General features: G+C 43.4%; 1 protein-coding gene across 5 annotated transcripts in view; it reads right to left on the bottom strand.

Moving 5' to 3' along the window:
• The window catches only part of lctlb (lactase-like b), a 24463-nt gene extending 11451 nt beyond the window's left edge, over positions 1-13012 (bottom strand). For all 5 annotated transcript variants that reach the window (XR_012050649.1, XM_072913986.1, XM_072913987.1 and 2 more), the window contains exons 1-11: positions 12841-13012; positions 7683-7843; positions 7532-7619; positions 3743-3852; positions 3526-3654; positions 3367-3462; positions 3237-3291; positions 2984-3149; positions 2424-2697; positions 2228-2354; positions 1957-2156 (exon numbers count right to left, since the gene is read on the bottom strand). Coding sequence is in view for 4 of the 5 variants with exons in the window: in XM_072913986.1 (XP_072770087.1) it covers positions 1957-2156; positions 2228-2354; positions 2424-2697; positions 2984-3149; positions 3237-3291; positions 3367-3462; positions 3526-3654; positions 3743-3852; positions 7532-7619; positions 7683-7843; positions 12841-12967 (1533 nt within the window). In the remaining variant the exon portion in view is untranslated. The remainder of the gene's footprint in view (positions 1-1956; positions 2157-2227; positions 2355-2423; positions 2698-2983; positions 3150-3236; positions 3292-3366; positions 3463-3525; positions 3655-3742; positions 3853-7531; positions 7620-7682; positions 7844-12840) is intronic.
• Between the last annotated feature and the right edge of the window lie 8335 nt (positions 13013-21347).

Below are 21347 nucleotides of genomic sequence, written 5' to 3'. Positions count from 1 at the left end.
TAACTTTATACTTGTATGCAAATTAATTATGCTTTTACTACACATGTTGAATTAAAGTGGGTCGGTTTAGCACTACTACTAAAGTACTAAACAAAGTAAACGTGAGTCTTACATCAGACTAGCCGTTTTAAAATTGTATTGCTTTTTAACACAGAATATCTGAAATTAGGCCATGTCAACGAACATGCATTACCCCCAAATGTGTCCAAATATTGATGTTTAAATTTGAGAATAACAAGCAGTACCGGAACTTTGGTATTGGTAGTATCAATGTTTTAAAACTGAGCTGACTATCACTATCCCTGCTGGACTATCCCTTGACACTACTGCATACCTGCCAACTACTCCGGTTTTCCCGTAATTAGTATGGTTTTCTTCAACCTATTCCGGGTTACGGTTGCAGTGATAAAAAATACGGTTTTTCATTAATTAAATTTTTTTTTTTTTTTTTAAATTTTATTCACGAAATAGCGTAACAACAATGACAATCGACACTGCTTCCCGTAACTTCCTATCGAGCCATTCCGAATGCCATGCGTGGGGCTATTTATAGCACCGCTGCCAAGCACGAGGCCATTGTTTCCAAACGAGTGAACGATCATGGAATCAGCCGGAGAAAAATCGCAAACGAGTCTTAAACCGAAAAGAAAACTGCAGTCATTCCGTGAAGAATATTCAAAAGCCTATCCGGGAATAATTATCCGTTCCAAAAAGGGTGAAAACTACGCGAATTGCACCTTGTGCAGATAAGATTTTTCGATCGGACACGGAGGAATTAGCGATGTAAAAGACCACGTTGGGACAAAAAAACACAAGTCTAATGCCGTTGCTAGCGATACAAGTGGAAAACTTTCAACGTTTTTCGTCGCCCAAACAGATTCTTTGGATGTGATAAATGCCGAAGTTTTATTTACGGAGGCAATAATTGAGCAAACAAAAAGGTAATGACACCAATGTTATCTATTGGAATTTTTTAGTACTGTTATACTGTTAAAAGTGTTTATACTATTTATGCTTTCAAGTCCAGGTTGAAGAAATCTTGTTAAATGTTGACAGCATAACTACCAAAATACAGAAGTATGTCCTTAATATTTTTGCAGTGCTATTTCTGTTGAAAAGTTCAAATGATTACATTAGAGATGTGATGTGCCACTTTTCAAGTGTCTGATGGCTTAAATTAATTGTCATTAATTTTTCATATTTTGAATTCTTTTGAAAGGCTTACAAAAAAACTACATTTGAATTGTAATTCCATGCTATTGACAGGACTATTAATTTTAATGAAGTTAGCTTACCATGTTTACAGTATGATAATTGTGATAGAAATGTGAATTTTAGGCACAGAATATTTTTTACAATTGAACAAGGCAGTAGATTATACAAGCTTGGACAGAAAGTTAATAATGACACCGATTTTTTTTTAATGGAATTGTTTAGTACTGTTTTACCATTTGTTTACTGTAAAAAGTGTTTATACTGTTTATACTTTCAATTAACAATTTGAAGTCTTGTGAAAGGTTGACAGGATAACTGGCATTAACTGTCAAAATAATTTCAAACTATTGAAGTTAGCTTACAGAATAAACATGTCAATCAACCCATATGATTTTTGCTGTAATATTTTTGTTTTGAAAAGTCACTGTGACTGATTGAAAAGTGATGTTTTAGCAACATTTTAACCTGTCTGAATGCTAATAATCATTTTGCGTCGGGGGGCGAAGGAACCCCCCACCAGGACTTTGTCCTGGACCTACCGGGGCCTGCGGCCCCTGGACCGTGGCTACTAGGTTTTTCTGATTTCAAAAGTTGGCAGGTATGCTACTGTACAGTACTGCCCCACACTTAAATTCTCGTTTAGTCCATGCATTTGATGCCTTTCTGTGTCACACATTGACATAAACAATGATTTGTTCATTTGAAGCCCATGCTTTAAAGCGAGTGTGCCCACACATTTACCTCTCTTTGGTTTGGAAATCCATTGGAGCTGATGATGCGCTTGTAAAACTGAACTGAAGATTTGGGATAGCGAGGTTTGTTTTTGTTACGGAAGTCCACATAATACAAACCAAACCTCTCGGTGAAGCCTTCATCCCACTCAAACTTGTCCATGAGGGACCATGCAGTATAACCTCTCACATTGACCCCATCTCTGACAGCTGAGAGGAGAACAAAAATACTGTTTATTACTTATTGACATGATCCTAATAACATGCTGCTGTAAGGTCACCTTTGAGCATCTCGTTGATGTAGTCTTTAAAATACTGTATTCTCCAATCATCACACAGCTCTGTACATTGCATCTTCTCAGAGACTCCATTCTCAGTCACGTAAATCATTGGGTTTGCGTACTGAGTCTAAAAAGGAAAGTGACAAATGTTAAAGATATCACAGCACCAATCAAGACAATGCCAATCACAAGTCACCTTAACAAAATTAAGCAGACGTCTAAAACCCCACGGCACAGAATAGAGCCACTCAGAGCCTGGGTCAGGCCACTGGGGGTCAACCAGTTCAGCCAAGTCGCGGTCCATGAAGTAGCTGCTGGTGCCGCGGCCTGACGGGTTATTTTTCTGGGTGACGTAACGCGTGGTGAAGTGACCAATGCCCAGGAAGTCACAGGTGCCCTTGATGTAGCTTTTCTCCTGAGGGGAAAATGAGGGCAAGCGAGATGCCCCGAGACCCTGCTGGGCGCTTTTCCTCCCTGGAAAAACAGCAAATCACAATTAATTTTATAAAGTACATCCAGAATGTTGCTGCTGCTCAAATCCTGACTAGAGCCAGGAAATATGTCCAGTGTTCATGTCACTGCACTGGCTTCCTGTCGCTCAGAGAATAGCCTTTAAAAAACAGCTTTGCTTGTGTACAAGTCTCTTCGTGAGGTCTCGGGACAAAACAAATCCTTGACATGTTAGAGCCAGATGAACAAACCATTTGGGCTGAGAGGCCCTTTGACATTTTGGCTCTACATCAACTGTGCTTGAACTTGCCAATAAAGTCCTTCATCACTTGAGGGTAGTCCCCATGAAAGATAGGCGTGGCGAACCAGCCCAGGGAGAACTGGACGTATCGCTCAGCTGCTTCAATGTCCTTCTGGTTGCTGATGTCAACAGGCTCTCCCCAGTCTGCAGTCAGGGAGATGCCGACAAGACCTGCAGGTGCAAACGCCATCTCTCAGCAAACAAGAGTGTGCTGCTAAGAGTCGTACAGAATGCTCCACATGCTAAAGGATTGCCTACCTTTTTGTTTTGCTCTCCACTGTGTGTCGTATGTGTGCCAAACTTTAGCATGAGCCTGTCGGAAAACATCATTTTATCTTGAGGTGCTTTGTTGTAACTGTCTAAGTGGAAGAAAGTGGATTTGTGCTACCTTAATGATGTGATGGGCAGCCCTATATGCTCCCGTTCCTCTCGTCCTCAGTCCAGGAGCGTGCTCGCCCGTTTCATAGCCTTCCACTGCTACAGACTAAACAAGATATTGAGTCAGTCAAAGATCATTAGTAAGTGACTGAATACAAACCAAACGTACCCATGGATTGCTGAAAGTAATCCAGTATTTTACTCGGTTGCCAAATCTCTCAAAGCACAGGCTTGCAAAGTCATTGAAATGATTGACCATGCTTATGTTCTGCCATCCACCATATCTCTCTTGCAAGACCTATTGAATCAAATAAAATGAATTAACAGAGAGTGAGTTTATTTAATTATAAACAGGTGGGAGAGATAGGGATCATGTGTGCATCAACCTGTGGGAGATCCCAGTGATACAATGTCACGATGGGAGTGATCTGGTTTCCCAGCAGGTGGTCAAGCAGATCATTATAGTACTGAATTCCTCTTTCACTGATATGATCGGCTGGGAATTGAGTAGAAAGAGAAGTATTATCAACACATACACTCACTAGACACTTTGCACACTAGAGATGCGCGGTTTGCGGGCACAACCGCGGAGTCCGCGGATTATCCGCGGATCGGGCGGATGAAATTAAAAAAAATTTGATTTTATCCGCGGGTCGGGTCGGGCGGTTGAAATAAAAAAATTAGATTTTAAATAGATTCAGGCGGGTGGCAGTTAAACCAATTCGGAAATATATATACATAGTTAAATGTTGTTACCCACATACGAAAAACGAGCAGGCACCTGCTGCATATGCCACAACAGAAGAAAAAAAAGAAAAAGGGATGGACACTTTTACGGAGCGGAGAAGGGACGCCTCGCCGGGGTCCGGGACCGAGGCCCCTTCCCCCGAGAGAGCCCCACCGGGAGCCGTAGCTGAGGCGATCCGCGAGAAGGGCCCGACGCACGTCCAGGGTCACCACCGCGCCCACCGCACCAACACCCCGCCTCGTCCGCCTTCGCCGCGGCCGGCGTCACGCGCAGCAGGTAAGCAGCTTACCTGCCCGCCACCCCCATGGCCGGGGGCTCGTAACAGGGGTCACTCCGCGCACGCCGCCCGCGCAGCTTACCTGCCCGCCACCCCTGTTGCCGGGGGCGCGTAACAGGGGTCACTCCGCGCGCAGTGCGCTCACGAAAGGGGTGGGGCTCACCCTGGTTGATATAGACAGCAGGACGGTGGCCATGGAAGTTGGAACCCGCTAAGGAGTGTGTAACAACCCACCTGCCGAATCAACTAGCCCTGAAAATGGATGGCGCTGGAGCGTCGGGCCCATACCCGGCCGTCGCCGGCAGCGAGACGTGCTTGGAGGTGCGCTCTGCGCGGCTCCCATATGATTGCGCACTGGTGTGCGTCTGGGTCGTGACAGTGTGGCACGCGAATGTCTGTGCTGCATTGGATCAGTCTCCTTTCTTTAACAGGCAAAAAGCTTTATAACCTCACTAATGCCTTGCATCGTCTATATTAGATATATAACAACGGGCGGGTGCGGTTCTGATCAAATGTTAGGCCGGGTGGATGGCGGATGGTTGACGACTTTCTGATGCGGGTGCGGATGAAATAATTGCCTATCCGCACATCTCTATTGCACACCATTGCGATAGTTGTTTAGTTTGGATTGACATCGTACGAGCTATCAGTTGCTATTGCATTTCATAATAAACATGAAATACATTTCACATTTGTAATTCCTAATACATAAATTAATAAAACCATTAAAACACAGTCATACCTCAACTTACTAACTCAATTGGTTGTGTGACCGAGCACATAAATCAGAATACTGGTAAATCAGCGACGCTCCTTGAAATTAATTGTTCTGTATTTATAGCGCTTTTCTATACCTGAATGATACCCAAAGCACTTTAAATTATACATCACGTGATTCACCCATTCACACACTGATGGCGGAAGCTACCATGCAAGGCACTAACCACACAACCCATCAAGAGCAGTTAGGTGTAATTAAAATCAAATGAATTGGTGAAGGGGAACCGGAGGATGTGTTCCAACTATCGTGGAATCACACTCCTCAGCCTTCCCGGTTAAGGTCTATTCAGGTGTGCTGGAGAGGAGGCTACGCCGGATAGCCAAACTTCGGATTCAGGAAGAGAAGTGTGGTTTTCGTCCTGGTCGTGGAATTGTGGACCAGCTCTATACTCTTGGCAGGGCACTTGAGGGTGCATTGGAGTTTGCCCAACCAGTCTACATGTGCTTTGTGGACTTGGAGCAGGCATTTGACCGTGTCCCTCGGGAAGTCCTGTGGGGAGTGCTCAGAGAGTATGGTGCATCGGACTGTCTTATTGTGGGGGTCCGCTCCCTGTATGATCAGTGTCAGAGCTTGGTCCGCATTGCTGCCAGTAAGTTGGACCCGTTTTCAGTGCGCGTTGGACTCCGCCAAGGCTGCCCTTTGTCACCGATTCTGTTCATAACTTTATGGATATAATTTATAGGCACAGTCAGGGCGTTGAGGGAATCCGGTTTGGTGGCTGCAGGATTAGGTTTCCGCTTTTTGCAGATGTTGTGGTCCTGATGACTTCCCCTGGCCAGGATCTTCAGCTCTCACTGGATCAGTTTGCAGCCGAGTGTGAAGCGACTGGGATGAGAATCAGCACCTTCAAGTCTGAGTCCATGGTTCTCGCCCGAAAATTGGTGGAGTTTTATCTCCGGGTTGGGGAAGAGATCTTGCCCCAAGTGGAGGAGTTCAAGTAGCTCGGAGTCTTGTTCAGGAGTGAGGGATGAGTGGATGGTGAGATTGACAGGCGGATCGGTGCGACGTCTTCAGTAATGCAGACACTATGGATCCGTTGTAGTAAAGAAGGAACTGAGCTGTAAGGCAAAGCTCTCAATTTACCGGTCCATCTACGTTCCCATCCTCACCTATGGTCTTGAGCTTTGGGTTATGACAGGATCACGGGTACAAGCGGCCAAAATGAGTTAACGAAGAAGAATGGCTGGCCAATAAGGCTGGGAAAGCAGGAAGTAATGGCATTGAAAACCGTGGATATTCCTAGTTATTCCATCTCCCACAATCAGGGTAGTGTGGGAGAAGCAAAGACACTTTTAAGGTGATGTGCTACGAAGGTCACTACTCCTGGGAGGTGCTGACTTCCCTACATACTGGCTCGGCCTATGCTGGTCATCAGCAGGGCCGGACGAAGAGGACACTGCCACTTCGGAGTCTGGACACCGTATCCCAGACCAGCTTCAGGTGTGGGCAGAAAGCCAAGCTGTGGGTTGAGGAGCAATTGAGCCTCAGCAGTGCCGATCTCTAGATGTAAGCGCAAGACCGGTTGTTTTGGGGGTGGATCTTATGGTGTTCACCGTGGCATTCGCTATGCCAAGTAGCAACGAGGAGGCTCGTAACTCAAATTTATGCTCGCAACTTAAAGCATAACAAAAAGCCGAGAGACAAGCTCGTATCTCAAAATACTTGTTAGTTAGGGTACCAGTAAGGTGCCAGGACAGGTCTGCAGACAATGAGCTAAAACCTATGCACAGATCTGAAGTTGCCAGGCGGGGAGGTTTAGCAATGTCCTACCATGCAGCCATACTCGCTGGCATCGGTTACACTTGACCTCAATATGGTCACAGGTGAGGTGGAGTCTCACCAGAGACCCCTAAACTTTGCTCTGAATCCAGGTCAGGGCACCAGCTGGCCTCTGTTACGTTCACCCCCCCCAAAACCTTGCTCGCAATCTTGGTAATGGCCTCAAAGTAACCCACCTGGTCCAACCTTTGCATCTTGTCTCAAATGAGGTCCCCTGGTAGAGTCGAGAGTGCTATCCAACGAGCCAAATCCAAAGCTATTGGCTTGTTGTCCTGGCCCATTGGTGTCCTGGGCATGAGGTTTACCAACATTTGACAGCCCATCCACCCTAGTTGGCATCCGTTACACTTGACCTCATTCAGGTCACAGGTGAGCTGGAGTCTATCCTGGACTGGTCTTCAGCCAATCATAGGGCACATATAGACAGACAACCATTCACATTCACGCCAATGGGCACTTTAGATACTCCAATTACCAAATCTTGCAAACTTTTGGAATGTGGGGAGAAGTTGGAGAACGCACAGGGAAAACATGCAAACTCTACAGAGGATTGAACCCTTAATTTCCGCACTGTGAAGCAAGTTACTCACATTTGAGACCAGTGGGAATGAGTCGAGGCCAGGAGATGGAGAAGCGATAATGGTTTAGCCTCAGCTCCTTCATCAACGCGACGTCATCCTATCAAAGATACGAAGGTCAATATTTGCGTTGAACACGTCAATGTTCTTCACAACCTCCTACCTTTGCTTTGTAGTAGCCCTCACAAGAGGAATCTCCTGTATCATTCAGCTGAATTTTGCCTTTCTTGTGACTGAATATGTCCCAGATGCTCAGTCCTTTTCCATCCTTGTCCCAGGCTCCCTCTGTTTGATAGGCTGAACTGCCGGCTCCCCACGAAAATCCTGATTAACAAGCGACCACTTATCTATGTCACACTTTCACTGAAAATAGGATCCATTTGTGTGTCCTTAAACATGCCCTCCTTTCTCATAAACGCTTTAATCAGAATACAATGATTTGCAAATCCTTTCAACTTATATTCAATTGAATAGACTGCAAAGACAAGATTTTTCATGTTCGAACTGAGAAACTTTTGTTTGCAAATAATCATTAACTTAGAATGTAATGGCAGCAACACATTGCAAAAAAGTTGGCACAGGGGCATTTTTACCAGTATGTTACATGGCCTTTCCTTTTAACAACACTCAGTAAACATTTGGGAACTGAGGAGACACATTTTTTAAGCTTTTCAGGTGGAATTCTTTCCCATTCTTGCTTGATGTACAGCTTAAGTTGTTCAACAGTCCGGGGGTCTCCATTGTGCTATTTTAGGCTTCATAATGCGCCACACATTTTCAATGGGAGACAGGTCTGGACTACAGGCACGCCAGTCTAGTACCTGCCAACTACTCCGGTTTTCCCGTAATTAGTACGGTTTTCATCAACTTATTCCGGGTTACGGTTGCAGTGATAAAAAATACGGTTTTTCATTAATTAAAAAAATATATATTTTTAAAAGTTTTATTCCCGAAATCGCGTAACAACAATGACAATCGACACTGCTTCCCGTAACTTCCTATCGAGCAATTCCGAATGCCATGCGCGAGGCTATTTATAGCACCGCTGCCAAGCACCAGTTGCCATTGTTTCCAAACGAGCGAACGATCATGGAATCAGCCGGAGAAAAATCGCAAACGAGTCTTAAACCGAAAAGAAAACTGCAGTCATTCCGTGAAGAATATTCAAAAGCCTATCCGGGAATAATTATCCGTTCCAAAAAGGGTGAAAACTACGCGAAATGCACCTTGTGCAGACAAGATTTTTCGATCGGACACGGAGGAATTAGCGATGTAAAAGACCACGTTGGGACAAAAAAACACAAGTCTAATGCCGTTGCTAGCGATACAAGTGGAAAACTTTCAACGTTTTTCGTCGCCCAAACAGATTCTTTGGATGTGATAAATGCCGAAGTTTTATTTACGGAGGCAATAATTGAGCAAACAAAAAGGTAATGACACCAATGTTATCTATTGGAATTGTTTAGTACTGTTATACTGTTAAAAGTGTTTATACTATTTATGCTTTCAAGTCCAAGTTGAAGAAATCTTGTTAAATGTTGACAGCATAACTACCAAAATACAGAAGTATGTCCTTAATATTTTTGCAGTGCTATTTCTGTTGAAAAGTTAAAATGATTACATTAGAGATGTGATGTGCCACTTTTCAAGTGTCTGATGGCTTAAATTAATTTTCATTAATTTTTCATATTTTGAATTCTTTTGAAAGGCTTACAAAAAAACTACATTTGAATTGTAATTCCATGCTATTGACAGGACTATTAATTTTAATGAAGTTAGCTTACCATGTTTACAGTATGATAATTGTGATAGAAATGTGAATTTTAGGCACAGAATATTTTTTACAATTGAACAAGGCAGTAGATTATACAAGCTTGGACAGAAAGTTAATAATGACACCAATTTTTTTTTTTATGGAATTGTTTAGTACTGTTTTACCATTTGTTTACTGTAAAAAGTGTTTATACTGTTTATACTTTCAATTAACAAATTGAAGTCTTGTGAAAGGTTGACAGGATAACTGGCATTAACTGTCAAAATAATTTCAAACTATTGAAGTTAGCTTACAGAATAAACATGTCAATCAACCCATATGATTTTTGCTGTAATATTTTTGTTTTGAAAAGTCACTGTGACTGATAGAAAAGTGATGGTTTTAGCAACATTTTAACCTGTCTGAATGCTAATAATCATTTTGCGTCGGGGGGCGAAGCCTGAACCCCCCACCAGGACTTTGTCCTGGACCTACCGGGGCCTGCGGCCCCTGGACCCTGGCTACTAGGTTTTTCTGATTTCAAAAGTTGGCAGGTATGCAATCTAGTACCCGCACTCTTTTACTACGAAGCCACGCTGTTGTAACACCTGCAGAATGTGGCTTGGCATTGTCTTGCTGAAATAAGCAGGGGCGTCCATGAAAAAGACGTTGCTTGGATGACAAGATATGTTGTTCCAAAACCTGTATGTACCTTTCAGCATTAATGGTGCCTTCACAGATGTGTAAGTTACCCATGTCTTGGGCATTAATACACCCCCATACCATCACACATGCTGGCTTTTACACTTTGCGCCTATAACAGTCCGGATGGTTATTTTCCTCTTTGGTCCGGAGGACACGACGTCCACAGTTTCCAAAAACAATTAGAAATGTGGACTCATCAGACCACAGAACCCTTTTCCACTTTGCATCAGTCCATTTTAGATGAGCTCGGGCCCAGCAAAGCCGGCGGCGTTTCTGGGTGTTGTTGATAAATAATAATAATAATAATAATAATAACTGGGATTTATATAGCGCTTTTCTAAGTACCCAAAGTCGCTTTACATGTAGAACCCATCAATCATTCACACCTGGTGGTGGTAAGCTACTTTCATAGCCACAGCTGCCCTGGGGTAGACTGACGGAAGCGTGGCTGCAATTTGCGCCAACGGCCCCTCCGACCACCACTTATTCATCATTCAATTCACCGGTGTGAGTGGCACCGGGGGCAAAGGGTGAAGTGTCCTGCCCAAGGACACAACGGCAGCGATTTTTGGATGGTAAGAGGCGGGGAGCGAACCTGCAACCCTCAGGTTTCTGGCACGGTTGCTCTACCCACTACGCCATGCCGCCCCAATAAATGGCTTTCGCCTTGCATAGGAGAGTTTTAACTTGCACTTACAGATGTAGCGACCAACTGTAGTTACTGACAGTGGTTTTCTGAAGTGTTTTTGGGCCAATGTGGTGATATCCTTTACACACTGATGTCGGTTTTTTGATGCAGTACAGCCTGAGGGATCCTAGATCACCGGCATTCAATCTTACGTGCAGTGATTTCTCCAGATTTTTGGAACCTTATGAAGATATTACAGACCGTAGATGGTGAAATCCCTAAATTCCTTGCAATAGCTTGTTGAGAAATGTTGTTCTTAAACTCCATCCATCCATCCATCTTCTTCCGCTTATCCGAGGTCGGGTCGCGGGGGCAGCAGCCTAAGCATGGAAGCCCAGACTTCCCTCTCCCCAGCCACTTCGTCCAGCTCTTCCCGTGGGACCCCGAGGCGTTCCCAGGCCAGCCGGGAGACATAGTCTTCCCAACGTGTCCTGGGTCTTCCCCGCGGCCTTCTACCGGTCGGACGTGCCCTAAACACCTCCCTAGGGAGGCGCTCGGGTGGCATCCTGACCAGATGCCCGAACCACCTCATCTGGCTCCTCTCCATGTGGAGGAGCAGCGGCTTTACTTTGAGCTCCTCCCGGATGGCAAAGCTTCTCACCCTATCTCTAAGGGAGAGACCCGCCACCCGGCGGAGGAAACTCATTTGGGCCGCTTGTACCCGTGATCTTGTCCTTTCGGTCATAACCCAAAGCTCATGACCATAGGTGAGGATGGGAACGTAGATCGACCGGTAAATTGAGAGCTTTGCCTTCCGGCTCAGCTCCTTCTTCACCACAACTGATCGATACAGCGTCCGCATTACTGAAGACGCCGCACCGATCCGCCTGTCGATCTCACCATCCACTCTTCCCTCACTCGTGAACAAGACTCCGAGGTACTTGAACTCCTCCACTTGGGGCAAGATCTCCTCCCCAACCCGGAGATGGCACTCCACCCTTTTCCGGGCGAGAACCATGGACTCGGACTTGGAGGTGCTGATTCTCATCCCAGTCGCTTCACACTCGGCTGCGAACCGATCCAGCGATAGCTGAAGATCCTGTCCAGATGAAGCCATCAGGACCACATCATCTGCAAAAAGCAGAGACCTAATCCTGCAGCCACCAAACCGGATCCCCTCAACGCCTTGACTGCGCCTAGAAATTCTGTCCATAAAAGTTATGAACAGAATGGGTGACAAAGGGCAGCCTTGGCGGAGTCCAACCCTCACTGGAAACGTGTCCGACTTACTGCCGGCAATGCGGACCAAGCTCTGACACTGATCATACAGGGAGCGGACCGCCACAATCAGACAGTCCGATACCCCATACTCTCTGAGCACTCCCCACAGGACTTCCCGAGGGACACGGTCGAATGCCTTCTCCAAGTCCACAAAGCACATGTAGACTGGTTGGGCAAACTCCCATACACCCTCAAGGACCCTGCCGAGAGTATAGAGCTGGTCCACAGTTCCAAGACCAGGACGAAAACCACACTGTTCCTCCTGAATCCGAGGTTGGACTATCCGGCGTAGCCTCCTCTCCAGTACACCCGAATAGACTTTACCGGGAAGGCTGAGGAGTGTGATCCCACGATAGTTAGAACACACCCTCCGGTTCCCCTTCTTAAAGAGAGGAACCACCACCCCGGTCTGCCAATCCAGAGGTACCGCCCCCGATGTCCACGCGATGCTGCAGAGTCTTGTCAACCAAGACAGCCCCACAGCATCCAGAGCCTTAAGGAACTCCGGGCGGATCTCATCCACCCCCGGGGCCTTGCCTTGTTCTTAAACTGTTCAACAATTTGCTCACTTATTTGTTGACAAAGTGGTGACCCTCGCCCCATCCTTGTTTGTGAATGACTGAGCATTTCATGGAATCTACTTTTATACCCAATCATGGCACCCACCTGTTCCCAATTAGCCTGTTCACCTGTGGGATGTTCCAAATAAGTGCTTGATGAGCATACTCTCTTTTTTGCCACTTGTGCCAGCTTTTTTTAAAACATGTTGCAGACATCAAATTCCAAATGAGCTAATATTTGCAAAAAAATAAAGTTTTCCAGTTCGAACGTTACACATCTTGTCTTTGCAGTCTATTCAATTGAATATAAGTTGAAAAGGATTTATTGTATTCTGTTTTTATTTACCATTTACACAACATGTACATAAATAAGTACTGCATGTAGGAGTCATACCAGCTGGAAAAGTGCCATAATAGAAGGAGCCGTGGTCGTTCTTTGTCCAGTCGAAGTCCTCAGACGCAGACACACACAGCACCAACACAAACACATGACACACACTGAGCACACAGCGAGACAACATGGTCTTCTTCAGTCTGCAGCCACACACTTTTGGTCTGGTTCTCCTCTTTTTGTTCACTGCGGTCCACACAAACGCAGAAGACAAATAAACAGTATTTAAAAAAAAATGCATCAGATCTGGACACAATGAGATGAAGCAGAATGACGCGATGGACAGTGAGGCCTCTAGCATCCCAAATGCGCAACGAAAGGTTCTTATTGAAAGTCAACGGCGTGTAAACTCATCTTGCTGACGCTCACACAACTCACACAACCGCCATTTCACGTCTGTAAGCAAAAAAAGTCATTCAGCACTCAACCCTTGTTGTAAATTACATTTTTTTTGCTATTAACCTACACACACAAATATTCATATTACATAATTACATGTAATAATACTTTGTATATTTGATGAAATACATTTAAATCACAATTAGGGAATAATTCCTTATATTCTTCAATTTTCATTCATTAATGATTTTAATAAAATCAATACAAATATTTTGTCCGTGTCAATAAATATTTAGTTTTTTTTTTTACAAACCCCGTTTCCATATGAGTTGGGAAATTGTGTTAGATGTAAATATAAACGGAATACAATACAGAGCTAATGTTTCAACTTCGATGGCTTTAATTCTTTCTTTCTTTCTTTCTTTCTTTAGTTTATTTGGAACATGAACACACTTACATCATAATACATCACACAATTTCATATCATTTCATTTTACATCATGCCCGAAAAGGAGTAGGAAGAAGCAAAGCTTATTTAATCCTACCCCTTTCCCACTTCAAGCGTTTACAAATACAGGTAAAAGCCAGTAAATTAGAATATTTTGAAAAACTTGATTTATTTCAGTAATTGCATTCAAAAGGTGTAACTTGTACATTATATTTATTCATTGCACACAGACTGATGCATTCAAATGTTTATTTCATTTAATTTTGATGATTTGAAGTGGCAACAAATGAAAATCCAAAATTCCGTGTGTCACAAAATTAGAATATTACTTAAGGCTAATACAAAAAAGGGATTTTTAGAAATGTTGGCCAACTGAAAAGTATGAAAATGAAAAATATGAGCATGTACAATACTCAATACTTGGTTGGAGCTCCTTTTGCCTCAATTACTGCGTTAATGCGGCGTGGCATGGAGTCGATGAGTTTCTGGCACTGCTCAGGTGTTATGAGAGCCCAGGTTGCTCTGATAGTGGCCTTCAACTCTTCTGCGTTTTTGGGTCTGGCATTCTGCATCTTCCTTTTCACAATACCCCACAGATTTTCTATGGGGCTAAGGTCAGGGGAGTTGGCGGGCCAATTTAGAACAGAAATACCATGGTCCGTAAACCAGGCACGGGTAGATTTTGCGCTGTGTGCAGGCGCCAAGTCCTGTTGGAACTTGAAATCTCCATCTCCATAGAGCAGGTCAGCAGCAGGAAGCATGAAGTGCTCTAAAACTTGCTGGTAGACGGCTGCGTTGACCCTGGATCTCAGGAAACAGAGTGGACCGACACCAGCAGATGACATGGCACCCCAAACCATCACCCAACCATGCAAATTTTGCATTTCCTTTGGAAATCGAGGTCCCAGAGTCTGGAGGAAGACAGGAGAGGCACAGGATCCACGTTGCCTGAAGTCTAGTGTAAAGTTTCCACCATCAGTGATGGTTTGGGGTGCCATGTCATCTGCTGGTGTCGGTCCACTCTGTTTCCTGAGATCCAGGGTCAACGCAGCCGTCTACCAGCAAGTTTTAGAGCACTTCATGCTTCCTGCTGCTGACCTGCTCTATGGAGATGGAGATTTCAAGTTCCAACAGGACTTGGCGCCTGCACACAGCGCAAAATCTACCCGTTCCTGGTTTACGGACCATGGTATTTCTGTTCTGAATTGGCCCGCCAACTCCCCTGACCTTAGCCCCATAGAAAATCTGTGGGGTATTGTGAAAAGGAAGATGCAGAATGCCAGACCCAAAAACGCAGAAGAGTTGAAGGCCACTATCAGAGCAACCTGAGCAGTGCCAGAAACTCATCGACTCCATGCCACGCCGCATTAACGCAGTAATTGAGGCAAAAGGAGCTCCAACCAAGTATTGAGTATTGTACATGCTCATATTTTTCATTTTCATACTTTTCAGTTGGCCAACATTTCTAAAAATCCCTTTTTTGTATTAGCCTTAAGCAATATTCTAATTTTGTGACACACGGAATTTTGGATTTTCATTTGTTGCCACTTCAAATCATCAAAATTAAATGAAATAAACATTTGAATGCATCAGTCTGTGTGCAATGAATAAATATAATGTACAAGTTACACCTTTTGAATGCAATTACTGAAATAAATCAAGTTTTTCAAAATATTCTAATTTACTGGCTTTTACCTGTATCTAGCCGTGTTGACATATTTTCACCCATCTTTACATATTGCTTCCTGTTGGTTAAATAACTTCTTACCCAATTCAATACCAAACCTCTGATGCCATATCGTTCTAATTTTCCTATTAAAATATCATGATTAATTGTGTCAAATGCTTTTGTTAAGTCCATGAATACTGCGGCCGCACATTCTTTACCATCTATTGCATTGGTAATTTCCTCTGTTATTTTGGTTAGTGTTATTGATGTCAGGGCCGGCCCGTGGCATAGGCCGTATAGGCAAATGCTAAGGGCGCCGTCCATCAGGGGGCGCCACGCAAGTGCCACAAATGTTGGAGAGAAAAAAAAAAAAAAAGAGAAAAAAAGGTGGTACTATTATTTCTAAATACAAAAAATAATCCCACGTTAATTAAAATGCAAAGTAAAGTCTATTTAATAGAAATATTATTTGTTACAACATCCCCCCCCCCCCCCCCGCACGGTGCGCCCCCTCCCTTCCCGTATCATGACTCTTTTTGGACGTCACCACATCAAAAAATCAACACAAGATGTCAAAACGGCCAAAACTGTCAGGTGCCCAGGGAAGAAAAAAGAGAAAAGAAGAGGAGGAGAAACGAGAAAAGACAGAGGTAGCAAGTAGGTAACGTTAGCCTACATGAAATTATTTGTCTGTTACAGAATGTGATAGTAACCTGGCTTTTTAGCATTAAGCTAATGTTACATGATTCGGCAATTGCTAATCAATAAATAGCTAGTTCTGTTTTAACGTCGGGTTAATATTGTGGAGGGGGCTAAATTGTTACGGAAAATAATAATGTAACGATAGGTAATTACAGTACTCCCACCTACATTCCTCTGGGACATTTGTATTAGATCTTTTAAGCAGGTGTTTTTTGTTTACATTGTTATTGCCTTCTGGTTAGCTAATGTTTGCCCTGCAGGTAATAGTCACTTTTCCACCCCTTTATATATTAGGTATAGTTGTAAGTAAAAAAAAAAGGTCAAAGACAAAGCTATTCGGTTTCTTGTGAGTATATACACTTCACTGCCGATGTGGGGGGGCGCCACCTAAAATCTTGCCTAGGGCGCCAGATTGGTTAGGGCCGGGCCTGATTGATGTTGAGATATTTGCTCGGAATCCATATTGGTTCTCCACAAGCGTCCCACTTTTGTTAATAAATAAATCTAATCGACTATTGAATAATTTTTCCAAGATTTTGGAGAATTGTGGAAGTAATGAAACTGGTCTATAGTTAGTAAACTGGTGTACGTCTCCATTCTTATAAATTGGTACGACTTTTGCAATTTTCATTATATCAGGGAATTTACCGGTTAAAAATGATACATTGGTGATATATGTCAGAGGTTCTGAAATGTCTTGTATAACCTTTTTTATCGTTACCATATCTATGCCATGACAGTCGGTTGAGGTCTTGGATTTACAATTTTTTACAATTTTGATTATTTCTTCTTTTGTTACACTTTTAAGAAACATGGAATTGGGATTTCTGTCTATGAGCTCACTCAAGGCCTCAACTGACCCATCGTCTGCATTTGGAATTCTTTGATCCAGATTTTTTCCGATATTAACAAAATAATCATTGAAACGTTCAGCTATTTGGTTCATATTGTCATTTTTTGTATTTCCATCTAGAAAGTACTGGGGGTAATCTTTCTTAGCACCATTTTTAATGATGCTATTTAGGATGCCCCATGTTGCTCTCATGTTGTTTTTGTTCTTGTTTAATAATTGACTAGTATTCCTTCTTACATGTTCGTAGTATACCAATTAGTTTGTTTTTATATTTCTTATACTTATTTTATGCCTCTATAGATCTCTGTGTTATAAATATTCGATGCAATGTGTTTTTTTTGTGACAAGCATTTTTCAGTCTTTTTGTCATCCATGGTTGGTTGTTTTTCTTTTGCTTCTTACTACGTTCTTTCCATGGGCTTTAATTGAAATTACAGAAGAAATTACCAATGCTATAGATAATAAAAAATGTGCGGCAGCAGTTTTTATGGATCTAATGGATCATTTGACACAATTAATCACAATATTTTAATCAAAAAACTAGAACGATATGGCATCAGAGGGTTAGTCTTAAACTGGATAAGAAGTTATCTAATGAACAGGAAACAATACGTGAAGGTAGGCGAACACACCTCTACAACGCTAAATATATCCTGTGGTGTACCTCAGGGATCAATACTAGGACCTAAATTATTCAATCTATATATAAATGACATTTGTAAAGTTACAAAGGATTCAAAGTTAGTATTATTTGCGGATGATACAACAGCGTTTTGTTCAGGAGAGAACACACAGAAGATACTACAAATAATAACAGAAGAAATGAACAAATTAAAAAGATGGTTTGACAAAAACAGACTATCGTTGAATCTCAGTAAAACTAAAATAATGCTATTTGGTAATAGTAGAAGAGAAAGTCAAACACAAATACAAATAGACGGAATAGAAATTGAAAGAGTAAATCCATCCATCCATCCATCCATCTTCTTCCGCTTATCCGAGGTCGGGTCGCGGGGGCAGCAGCCTAAGCAGGGAAGCCCAGACTTCCCTCTCCCCAGCCACTTCGTCCAGCTCCTCCCGAGGCGTTCCCAGGCCAGCCGGGAGAGATAGTCTTCCCAGCGTGTCCTGGGTCTTCCCCGTGGCCTCCTACCGGTCGGACGTGCCCTAAACAACTCCCTAGGGAGGCGCTCGGGTGGCATCCTGACTAGATGCCCGAACCACCTCATCTGGCTCCTCTCGATGTGGAGGAGCAGCGGCTTTACTTTGAGCTCCCCCCGGATGACAGAGCTTCTCACCCTATCTCTAAGGGAGAGCCCCGCCACCCGGCGGAGGAAACTCATTTCGGCCGCTTGTACCCGTGATCTTGTCCTTTCGGTCATGACCCAAAGCTCATGACCATAGGTGAGGATGGGAACGTAGATCGACCGGTAAATCGAGAGCTTTGCCTTCCGGCTCAGCTCCTTCTTCACCACAACGGATCGATACAGCGTCCGCATTACTGAAGACGCCGCACCGATCCGCCTGTCGATGTCACGATCCACTCTTCCCCCACTCGTGAACAAGACTCCGAGGTACTTGAACTCCTCCACTTGGGGCAAGATCTCCTCCCCAACCCGGAGATGGCACTCCACCCTTTTCCGGGAGAGAACCATGGACTCGGACTTGGAGGTGCTGATTCCCATCCCAGTCGCTTCACACTCGGCTGCGAACCGATCCAGCGAGAGCTGAAGATCTTGGCCGGAGGAAGCCATCAGGACCACATCATCTGCAAATAGCAGTGACCTAATCCTGCAGCCACCAAACCAGATCCCCTCAACGCCCTGACTGCGCCTAGAAATTCTGTCCATAAAGGTTATGAACAGAATCGGTGACAAAGGGCAGCCTTGGCGGAGTCCAACCCTCACTGGAAACGTGTCCGACTTACTGCCGGCAATGCGGACCAAGCTCTGACACTGATCATACAGGGAGCGAACTGCCACAATAAGACAGTCCGTTACCCCATACTCTCTGAGCACTCCCCACAGGACTTCCCGGGGTACACGGTCGAATGCCTTCTCCAAGTCCACAAAGCACATGTAGACTGGTTGGGCAAACTCCCATGCACCCTCAAGGACCCTGCCGAGAGTATAGAGCTGGTCCACAGTTCCACGACCAGGACGAAAACCACACTGTTCCTCCTGAATCCGAGGTTCGACTATCCGGCGTAGCCTCCTCTCCAGTACACCTGAATAGACCTTACCGGGAAGGCTGAGGAGTGTGATCCCACGATAGTTGGAACACACCCTCCGGTTCCCCTTCTTAAAGAGAGGAACCACCACCCCGGTCTGCCAATCCAGAGGTACCGCCCCCGATGTCCACGCGATGTTGCAGAGTCTTGTCAACCAAGACAGCCCCACAACATCCAGAGCCTTAAGGAACTCCGGGCGGATCTCATCCACCCCCGGGGCCTTGCCACCGAGGAGCTTTTGAACTACCTCGGCAACCTCAGCCCCAGAAATAGGAGAGCCCACCACAGATTCCCCAGGCCCTGCTTCCTTATAGGAAGACGTGCTGGTAGGATTGAGGAGGTCTTCGAAGTATTCCCTCCACCGATCCACAACATCCGCAGTCGAGGTCAGCAGAGCACCATCCCCACCATACACGGTGTTGGTACTGCACTGCTTCCCCTTCCTGAGGCGGCGGATGGTGGTCCAGAATTGCTTCGAAGCCGTCCGGAAGTCTTTTTCCATGAAAGAGTAAATGAAACCAAATTTCTTGGTATAATGATTGATGATAAATTGAACTGGAAATCTCACGTAAAAAATATACAACATAAAGTAGCAAGAAACACGTCAATAATGAATAAAGCAAAACATGTCCTGGACAAAAAATCACTTCATATTCTCTACTGCTCACTAGTGTTACCATATCTGAGTTATTGTGCAGAAATATGGGGAAATAACTACAAAAGTACACTTCATTCATTAACGGTGTTACAAAAAAGATCAGTTAGAATAATACATCATGTTGGATATAGAGAACACACAAATCCTTTATTTATTGAATCAAAGATACTGAAATTCTACGACATAGTGAATTTGCAAACAGCTAAAATGATACACAAAGCAAACTATAACCTGCTACCCAAGAATATACAACAATTCTTCTCAAAAAAAGAGGAGAAATATAATCTTAGGGAGAAATGTAATTTAAAACATTTGTATGCACTTAAGACCTTCAGTATATCAGTATGTGGAATTAAATGATGGAATGGATTAAGCAAAGCAATCAAACAATGTACTAATATGATCCACTTCAAGAAACTCTTCAAACTTAAAGTGTTTACAAAGTACAAAGAAGAAGAACCATGATAAACATTCTGAATTTATTTTATTTTATTTTTATTTTTTTTATTTTATTTTTTCTGAATTTATTTAACTCATCCATTCTTTCATTCTTTCACTCACAAAATAATCTTACTTATCTCAACATATGAAATGTAACTTACTTCACCAATTATTATTTATTTACTTATTTTTATTGTGATTACTTATGGAGTATATTGTGAATAAATTGAGAACAGGAAGTGAACAAACGTTTTAGCAACTGTTATGTAAAAGAAAAGGGGTAGGATTAAATAAGCTCTGCTTCTTCCTACTCCTTTTCCAACATGTTGAATAGAGAAACTGGAGATTGTGATGTATCATGTTGTATGATTGCATGTTCGAAATAAACTCAAACTCAATGATTTGCAAATCATTTTCAACCCATATTCAGTTGAATATGCTACAAAGACAACATATTTGATGTTCAAACTCATAAACATTTTTTTGTTGTTGCAAATAATCATTAACTTTAGAATTTGATGCCAGCAACACGTGACAAAGAAGTTGGGAAAGGTGGCAATAAATACTGATAAAGTTGAGGAATGCTCATCAAACACTTATTTGGAACATCCCACAGGTGTGCAGGCTAATTGGGAACAGGTGGGTGCCATGATTGGGTATAAAAACAGCTTCCCCAAAAAATGCTCAGTCTTTCACAAGAAAGGATGGGGCGAGGTACACCCCTTTGTCCACAACTGCGTGAGCAAATAGTCAAACAGTTTAAGAACAACGTTTCTCAAAGTGCAATTGCAAGGAATTTAGGGATTTCAACATCTACGGTCCATAATATCATCAAAAGGTTCAGAGAATCTGGCGCATTATGAAGCGTAAAATACGACAGCGCAGACCCCGGACTGTTGAACGACTGAAGCTCGACATAAAATAAGAATGGGAAAGAATTCCACTTTCAAAGCTTCAACAATTTCCTCAGTTTCCAATCGTTTATTGAGTGTTGTTAAAAGGAAAGGCCATGTAGCACAGTGGTGAACATGCCCTTTCCCAACTACTTTGGCACGTGTTGCAGCCATGAAATTCTAAGTTATTTGCAAAAAAAAAAATAAAGTTTATGAGTTTGAACATCAAATATGTTGTCTTTGTAGCATATTCAACTGAATATGGGTTGAAAAGGATTTG

The sequence above is a fragment of the Nerophis lumbriciformis genome, linkage group LG10, assembly GCF_033978685.3.
Source record: "Nerophis lumbriciformis linkage group LG10, RoL_Nlum_v2.1, whole genome shotgun sequence".
NCBI classification, from domain to species: Eukaryota; Metazoa; Chordata; class Actinopteri; order Syngnathiformes; family Syngnathidae; genus Nerophis; species Nerophis lumbriciformis.
This window is presented reverse-complemented; position numbering and strand designations above follow the sequence as displayed.